General features: G+C 32.8%; 1 protein-coding gene across 2 annotated transcripts; it reads right to left on the bottom strand.

The window, feature by feature from the left end:
* Positions 1 to 1,212: 1,212 nt before the first annotated feature.
* LOC142615803 (protein CHLOROPLAST IMPORT APPARATUS 2-like) lies at positions 1,213 to 7,280 on the bottom strand. 2 transcript variants are annotated; one of them, XR_012840859.1, is made up of 3 exons: positions 5,210 to 7,280; positions 4,407 to 4,562; positions 1,213 to 1,638 (listed from the first exon to the last, which is right to left on the bottom strand). XR_012840859.1 is itself a non-coding variant. In XM_075788643.1 (3 exons), exons 1-3 carry the CDS (start codon positions 6,318 to 6,320, stop codon positions 1,591 to 1,593), a joined length of 1,311 nt encoding a protein of 436 aa, XP_075644758.1. In that variant the 5' UTR covers positions 6,321 to 7,280; the 3' UTR covers positions 1,213 to 1,590. The 2 variants fall into 2 exon arrangements, 1 of the variants encoding a protein (XP_075644758.1); XM_075788643.1 differs by having other exon boundaries at positions 5,214 to 7,280.
* Positions 7,281 to 9,079: the final 1,799 nt, after the last annotated feature.

Here is a 9,079-nt window from a genome sequence, read left to right as displayed (position 1 = left end):
AGAAGAGAGTACATATTGAGTGCAAGATTCTATCACTAGGGCTGTCAAGCTGGCCTAAAAAGGTTTTCCCCATTGTAAGAAACTCTTTTCCCACCTCAAACAAGTAAATTGGGAGCCAGTCCTTAAAATCCTTCAGACATTTTTAGGCCTAGTTGCCACAAAATCCAACACTTGAAAGAACAAGGAAAGCAACAATTTCAAAACCACTGATTCGAAATATGGTTCACTTGTTCACTGGTTGAGGTTTTTGAGAGCAAGAGACACAATACCTTCAAATGTAAATCAAGAGAAACTCCAAAAATGTTTTGTATATGTATTAAGGTTTGCTTAATACCTTTTGCTTGTAATCATGAAATCCTAATCACTTGATGGGTCGAATGAGTTGAAATCTAGTTTCAAAAAATCGAAGTTTGAACTATTGAATTTAAGCTCAACCTATTGAAAGCTGGGCCTTTCAATGGATCGAATAGCTATCAAGTTGTTGAAAACTTGATCCTTGCACAATAAATTCTAGTATTTGGGTAGCAGTCTTGTCAACACAAATGGACTCTAAAAGCACCACTACAAGACACTTTTGTTCACGATTTGCCAATTTAAAGCTTAAATCTAACAAGTATTTTTTATGTTTGCTAAAATTTTAGGCTCATACCCAAATTTGACAACCCTAAAACGAACTGGTTGCCTTCACTCCCATTAGTGCGTTCTATGGCCTTACATATTTGGTCAATTTTAGTATAAGGGTGCATAAAACCAAGGAGCTTGGTTTGGTGGAAAATTCTCTCCATTCACCGATCGAACCAAACTCACCTCTAGTAGAACTGATTATAGACCAAATGGATTGGAGTTTTTCTACATATATAAATTCATAACCATTTTCACAATTTGTTTAGAAATTTTGCCACTAACATCTCTTTCACATGAATCTACTTTTTATATAAAAGACAAAATACTTCAACTCATTGTAAAAAAAAAGATTGTGAATCTATTTGTATCAGTAAACTTATTTGTAGACAATATTTTATAAGAAGAATATAAATGGTGAATTATATTCATTTCACGATCAATTATTGACCATGATTACACAATCATATTGGGCAAGCCATGTCCCCAAATTTATCCACTATAAGGCAATATTTTTTATAATGTTGTATCAATCAACTTATAGAAAGAAAAAAAATTTAAAAAAAATAAAGTGGAAAAGGAGGAAAAAAATTGCTGTGCTAGTCAAGAATAATTTCAATTAAAAAAAATACAAAAAAAAAAAAAAGAATTGTGGCTTTGAAATTTGAATCCAATTAAAGATTTTCCTTCACTTTTGTGCTACTATTGAATCCAACAAAATCTCTATACCTACTAAAAGGTATTTATGACTTTGGAACAAAGTTGAAACTAAAGCATCTTCCAAAGACTAGAAAACAAAGAGAAATGCAAAAAAGAAAACCTAGGCTAAATGTACTTGGACTACTTCTGTATGCTCCTCTTCTAAAATAGCCTTCATCTCCCGAACTTCTTAATGTGAGAAACAGTAATCAAACAACAAAAAGGGGTGAGGATCACAAGTCACAACCCAAAAGTCATGCCTTTTACTTTTCATCTTTGACCATTTGCGCTAGAATTTGGCCTCCTAACAAAGCGCCCCTGCAAATCACCAAACAACATAGATCAGAGAGAGGGTCCAGACTCCAGAGAAACAGCAGCATTAGGGGACAGCTTATTCCATTTATTATATAATCATCGGTCTAAAAATTAGTTCATGTGCAAAATCAGAAGACGTTGACCATCCAAGAATGCTTAAAAGGAAAATAAAATAAAATACTGTTGTCTAAAAGGAAGCTTTTTTTCCCGTTTAAATGACAAAATCTTTTTTTAATTAATCATATAGGTGCCCAAGTTTAATTTTAAGACTCTATTAGAGAAGGGTACTGCTAGCCAAAAGTTTTTATTTTTTGAGAAACAAAAAGGAAGTAATGCTAGCCAATGTAAATGTTCCTGATGGAAGAAAGTTCAGCCACTAAACTAAAAGATATAGAGAAAAATACGCCATACAAGACCATAATAAAAGGTTTTTATTATAAGTAATTAGTACAACAGTCTGGGTTCAGAAGGTTATATACATTCACAAGCGTTTGAAACTTTGAATACATTTTTTTGGCGTGATGGAAGCTTTAGTGGATATGTAAAAATTTGTAATATGGTTTTCATAAAATTACATATTTTCTGTTGTCTACCATTTAACCAAAAGATTGGTTTCTCAAAAAAAAAAAAAAACCAAAAGATTGGTAATAATATTATAATCTCATGAAAATATCAAACTCACAAATTACCCTATTTTCTTCATAATTTTTTTTTATTTTTAACTTTTTACTTATTTTTAATATTTTTTTATTTAATAGTAGAGATTGAAAATTATTTTTTACAATTTTCAATTATAACCATTCATTGCTATTGTATCAAGTGCAATACTCTCAGTATTGCACCTAATTTCAATCCCAAAGCAAAAAAGTACTCAAAGGTTTATGTTGTGTTCGTAAAATGGCAAAACAGACTTTTGCTTACACTTTGATCTAATGCTCTAGTAAATTTGAATACATTGTAAACCCATCTATATTGGATTTTCATGGCCAAATTATTGAATTTTTTAAGGCAAAAAAATAATTTAAATGTTAATGGCAAGATTTGAAGTCAAGATTCTCTTTCTCGTTTTTAGTGTTAGGCCCATGCCTAAAAATGTCACTAAATTGGACGTGCTTGTTATTATTGAGACCTGTATTTGGGACCAAAGAAGTCTTCATCATTAGTTAAACAGTTCTATTACCCAATTTGCTAATTATAATTATATCAAATATATATCAAAAGATTGATTTAGTGGTTCCTACTTCCGACAACCTAATAAGATCTTGAATTTAAAATCTCTAATAAGCATTTTAGGAGATTTTTTACTATAATTTTCAGATATTTGTGGAATGGGGGATTCCGCACATGTGAGAAAATAGTTAAGAACTCAAAGAGTTTGGGATTTTAGTAGGAAAAACAAAAAAAACAAAAAATTATCTATATTAGCGAAAATAATTTATAGAAAGATTGATCATTTTTAAGTGGGATGATTCTGACCAAGAATCAAGTATTAAACATCTCAAAAATAAGGCCAAAACATTCTAAAACATTTTTTTGGGGGGGGAGTAGAATCAAGTCAATCAACAATCAAGTGGATTCTACCTTTCATACGTCAATCATTGTTGCCATTGTCAATTCTAGTTGGCCTAGGGGCTAGGGGTTGCCAATATTAAATCATTTCTTAGTTCTTTAGGCCCAGTTCAGGAAAGTAGTTAAGACACACATTTTCAGTTTTTAAACAACCTTACACACTTTTTCATACACTTTTTCATTCACACGTATTTCAAAAAATTACAAATAACATTATTCAAACTCTTCTACCAAACGGGCGTATCCAAGATCAAGATGTCAAAATTTAAGACCTTTTTTTTTTCTTACAATGTTTTTAAATCTAATATAATCATTTCATCTTTAAAAGTCTAAGGAACAAGAGGTTTATACTTTATATCTATTCCCTCATGAGTAGAATCCACAATTTCAATGGGTCACAATCCCAAACCATCAATCAAAACCTACTATCTTCTCATTTTTAGTAGCTTATTTGTATGGTAATTATTATATTAAATATGTGAAAAAAGAAGTTAAAAGTTAGATTTTAAGTTTTTTTTAATAAATATGATAGAATTTTAACATACAATATTCACTCTATGATTATTGTTTTTTATCATTAAATTAAAAAACCCATTAATATATATATATATATATAAAACGAAAGCCTTTGACTTCTTATTGACATCTCTAGAGTTTGCCACATCATTATCATTTTTTTAAATCATTTTTTTTTAGTCCAAACTTAACAAAGAGTGAAACTCTATCTCTTTAATAAGTCTAACTTAAACTCAAACTCACCATTATCATTTTTTTAAACAAAATTATTTTTATTTAATCCAAACTTAATAAGAAGTTAAACACAAATTGAAATTTGTAAATTATTGCACGTTCAAGTAATGGTTTTTTCATCAAATTATAACACAAATTGAAGTCATATAAGAACAAATCATGCAATGGTGTAGTTTTTTAATTAATTTAAGATTTTATAAAATTATCTTATTTTATCTCATATATAGGTAAGTTCTCGTGTATCGTACAGGTTAACAGCTAGTTTTTAAGTAGTCAAGTTTGAAATTGAACTCTAAATTTTTTATTTGAAAAAAAAAAAAAGAGAAAAATCCACACACAAAAAAAAACATATTCTAAACACTCTCCTATTGTAATCCGATTATATAACTTATTATATTAATTAAGAAATCAATTCAAAAAAGAAGAAGAAGACAAGAGGGTGGCCGGCATACCTTCATTCTGGGCCGTCTATCAGCGTTGACTTTTCTGACTTGGTATCTAATCTTCTTAGAGAAGAGGCGTGTACGCCGCTTTTCCTTGTAGCGAAGCACACTGGCTTCTCTCAAACCTCCACCCTCCGAAAATAAGTCTATTTGCGCTACTCTCGCCTGCCAACCCCAATATATTTAATATTTATCAACATTTAACTCCAAATTACCTAGCTAGTACTACTACTTTTCGAAAAAGTAATATTTTGTCAATTTGTACAAAGATCATTATTTATTATTCAGACTGCAAAAAGGCAGTACTCCCATAATTTTTTACTTAAGGTGAGGTAAATGATCTACTAATTAAAAATAATATTCTAGTTCATGGGTTCCAGTATAAAAACAAAAGCTGAGACTTGAGAGAGGAATTGGACCACAAATAAAAATGCCAAATAAATTTTTTTTTTTAACCCTTTTCTTTTTTGTTCCTTCATACCAAATAATTTTAAAAACTTTAAATACCAAAGTTTTGAGAGCTTTAAAAAAATACAAAAAAAAAAGTTTTTAGTTCATTTTCTAGTAGGCATATGATGAATAAAGCGGACCAACTTTATTATTGTAGATGATGATGGTCCCTGGAAAAGGAGCATGACAAGTACTAATAACAATAATAAAGACAACGTTGAAAAAAGTTATAGCACAGAATGGAATAACAATAATAATGGGTTTCTTTTTGATAGGATAATAATGGGTTTCTATTTCTAACAAAATTCAGGATTTGAGTTTGTTTTTAAAAAAAAAATATATTATTTGGTTGAGAAACATACATACATAGACATCATTTCCTGGGAATTCGGAGCCTGGAGGAATTTGGTCCGAAAATGGACAACCTCGGTCGGACCAAGCGCTCAAAACCTCGTCGAAATTCAATTTCAAGAGCAACCCGGAGTTGGGTTTTGGAACTGAATCTGAAATTTCAGTATCCACAGCCACAGGGTCCTCGAGGTTTTCCACCTTTTTTTTCTTCTTTTTCTTCTTCTTCTTCTTCTTCTCTTCTGTCAAAAGCGAAGAAGAAGAAGAAGAAACAGCGTTGTGGAATTTGGGTGAGATTTGACGCACATCCACAATGGGATTAGGACAACTCCACCAGTTTACTTCTTCTTCTTCTTCAACATGCCTCAATGCTCTCATATTGTTTCCTACGAACCCAGATTCGAATTTCCCGCCAAAACCCAAATTAACATTGGAATTCCAACAATTATTGATTGCCAATGCCCGCCGGGGACCCTTCCACTCATCTGCTACTTCGGCACTGGAATTCACACTCAAATTCCCCATAATACTATCAATTCCCTCCTCAATCTCCTCATCCAGAATCGATTCCGCATCGAAATCCTCCTCATACTCATACCCAAACCCATCACAACACAATTCCGTGGAATTCCCATGGCCATGGAAATGGAAATCAACTTCCCCTGGCTTTGAGACCTTTGAGGATTGGAATTGCGAAATGGGTTTTTCTTCTAGGATTGGTTGGTGGAGCAAGAAACCGGAGCTGTCGATGACTCGAAAGGGCAGCAACAACTCAGAGGACTCATCAAAGACAGAGTAGTAGTCGTGTTGCTTAGTGAACTTGCGAGGCTTTGTGAGGTTTTTAGTTGAGAAGATGTTGGGATAGGCCGTGGAGAGGAGTGCTGCGGCTTCGTTGTATGTCTGGTTAGGCCGCTTTCGCGGGGTTCGGGGCTTTCGGGTTGAGATTGCAAGTGGGGAATTGCTGGACTCGGAGAGAGTCGAAGAAGAGGAAGAAGAAGAAGAAGAAGAAGAAGAAGAAGATGTGTGAGTCTGAGATGTCCATGTTGACGTCGTTGATGGGGATTTCACGATTTCTAGGTCCAGTGCATAGGTTCTTCCACCCCCTCCGGTTAAACACGAAGACATATTTGTGGACGCCAAATTTCAGATTGGAAACACAGGAATTGAGGAAAATCACTAAAAATTGGAGGTCTTTGTCTGAAATTTTAGATTGAATTCAATTCAGACGCTAGTGAAATGAATGAAATCAAAAGCAGTTGGAGGTCTAGAACCCGAAAATCAGATTGAATTCAGGGTTTTCATTACAGAGAGACTGAGCAGGTACAATTCCAAGAGCTAGAAGAGACCAAACCCGTGAAAACCAATTCAACTCTGAAGCAAATTCATTTGGGAATCAGACAGTAATTTAGAGACCCAATACCTGAAAGAGCTCAAACTTGCTACACTTGTTTTACAGATAACCGGGAAGGAAAATAAGGAGGAAAAAATAATAATAAAAAGTACAAAACCCTAAACCCTTAAACTACAGGCAATTAAAGTTTTCTTTAAATAATAATAATAATAAGGAGCGAGGAAAAAGCCAAGAATTATAGTTTTAAGTTAAATAGAGGAACACTCTAGAACCCAATTATAAAAAAATCACAAAAAAAAAAAAAATCCTTTTTCGAAAATTGAATTCATGAAAATTGAATTTAAAAAAAAGAAGGAAAACCCAGAGGTGTCTCTCTATCTCTGTCTCTGTATATGTTGAAGAAGCAGAGGATGCAAAATCCTCTAATAAAGCAGGGTACCCAGAAATGAAAACTAGAAAGAGATTGGGTTTTGGGTTAAAGGAATGAGAAATATCTTAGATAGGAAAGTAACCCAAAGAGGAAACGAAATAGTCGAGTACCAAAAATAAAAAAAACAGAGAAAAAGAAAGAAAGAGGGATAAGAGAGGATGGATTTTGTGCAGTGCACAAAGTAGGTCACGAGGAGGAGGCTGATAAAAGGAAAAAACCCTTTGGGGCAGCTCTTTACTTATACTTAGGCATGTGGCAGAGACACACACACAGAGTCACAGACTCTCTCTCATACAATGGACAGTGGATTGGGGGGGGGGGGGGGGGGGGATTTATTAATTTTAAGGGTTTTGTTTTAGTGATTCAGATGAGAACAGAGGAAGAGACAATGCTCAGTTTCAGCAGTTCTTGGTGTGGGACCATTTTTGTTTTTGTTCTATCTCTCTCTTTTACTCAATTATTTATCTTTCTCATTTACTATATTGGCCCCGTTTTCCTTTTATACCCTAAGTTGTGTAATGAAACTGAACATTTTTTTTTGAAACAAGTAATGAAACTGAACATAATTCTATATGTTTCCAATATTATTCGTGTTTTCAAATCAAATCCTCTTTCCAATGAAAAGAACATACATACCTATAAACAAAGGGAAAAAAGAAAAGAAAAGAAAGAGAGACAAAGTTAAAAACCAACCTTCAGATTATTTGTTTTGGGTGGGGAGCGGGACAGCAACCTACTTTATAAGTTTGTTTGTGTTTAGTATTCTTTTCAATCTCTGAAATGCATATATAGCCCTTTATAAGGTATATTAATGCTGTTAAGAAATTGCTTAAGGTTGCTTGGGCGTCTGTATCTCTTTCTCATAAAGAATTCAGTTGATTAAGTGTGTTTTGTACCGACTATATAAATGTGCAACAAAAATAATCATTTTTTTAAAGTAAAAATTTTTAATTTTGTAGCTCAAATGATTATTGACAACTGTGTATATAAATGCATTGTCTGTGGCCTAAAGAAGACTAAATATAAACCTTGTCTTGATAATTATCAATTAGTGTATTTTTATTTTTTAAAACTTTTGTACTAGTATAAAAAAAATTAAAAATATGCTTCAAATATGTCCTGCCTGTCGTTTTTAAACTACATCAATATGTTTATTTCTCTTATGCCTTATAAATTGAAGCCTATTAATCAGAAGGCAACATTTTTTTTTTGTTGTTGCTGTGAGAATCCAATAAAGTGATTTGATAATGGAGAAGTTGATGACAATTTGTTGTAGTTCTAAAAATGTGTTGGGAGAGCAAAATAATCATTAGAATGTCAGTATATTGTACTTGTTATCTCAAAAAGAAAAAAGAAGGGGAATAATTTAATAGATAAGCAACAAGGAATAATATTGATCACGTTTATCTTCATGTTCAACCCTACCTTTCAAAGGCTTTGAAGAAAAGCATAAAATATAGAGTTATTCAAATGTAACCCTAGCTAATATTATACTATATTAAATGATTAATAATAATTAAGTAACCCTAACAAACATAATTTTTATGACAAAAAAAAATGGAATTTGAAGGCATGACAATAATGAGAACAAAATGGTGTATATGATATTTTTGTGTAATGTGACAAATGAGGGGTATTTGGTAATTGAACACCTCTAATCCTAATCATGGCCATGGGCAAGCATGGATATGTCCCAATTGTATTATTCTCCAGTATGCCACCCATGCCTCCTTCTGCAATGTCTCTCTAGATCTTATATGGAAAAGTTTTCTTATCTGCTGACATGTCACACTCAGATTGGAGGTTTGAGATTTTTAGGGCTTAAGCTATGACCCTTTAAAGATTTTCACGTGTATCAAGGGCAGAGGTGGTGGGTTTTGGAGCCTCTGTCTCTTTCTCTCACTCTCTCTCATAAGAACAATGATTTGTACCTTTTGGTGTCTTTTGTTTCGCCTTTTTTTGTGTGTGTGTGTGTGTGTGTGTGTGGCGGTTGGCAATCATACGTTGGGCTTATTAGGTTCAATGACTTCTGATTAGATACTCATATTGTATTAGATTTTTTGCACTATTGTCCCTGTGTTTTAGAATAACACTCTTCTAGAT

Source organism: Castanea sativa, chromosome 1, assembly GCF_040712315.1.
Source record: "Castanea sativa cultivar Marrone di Chiusa Pesio chromosome 1, ASM4071231v1".
Taxonomy (NCBI): Eukaryota; Viridiplantae; Streptophyta; class Magnoliopsida; order Fagales; family Fagaceae; genus Castanea; species Castanea sativa.
The sequence above is the reverse complement of the archived record's forward strand: the minus strand, read 5'-3'. Positions and strand labels throughout refer to the sequence as shown.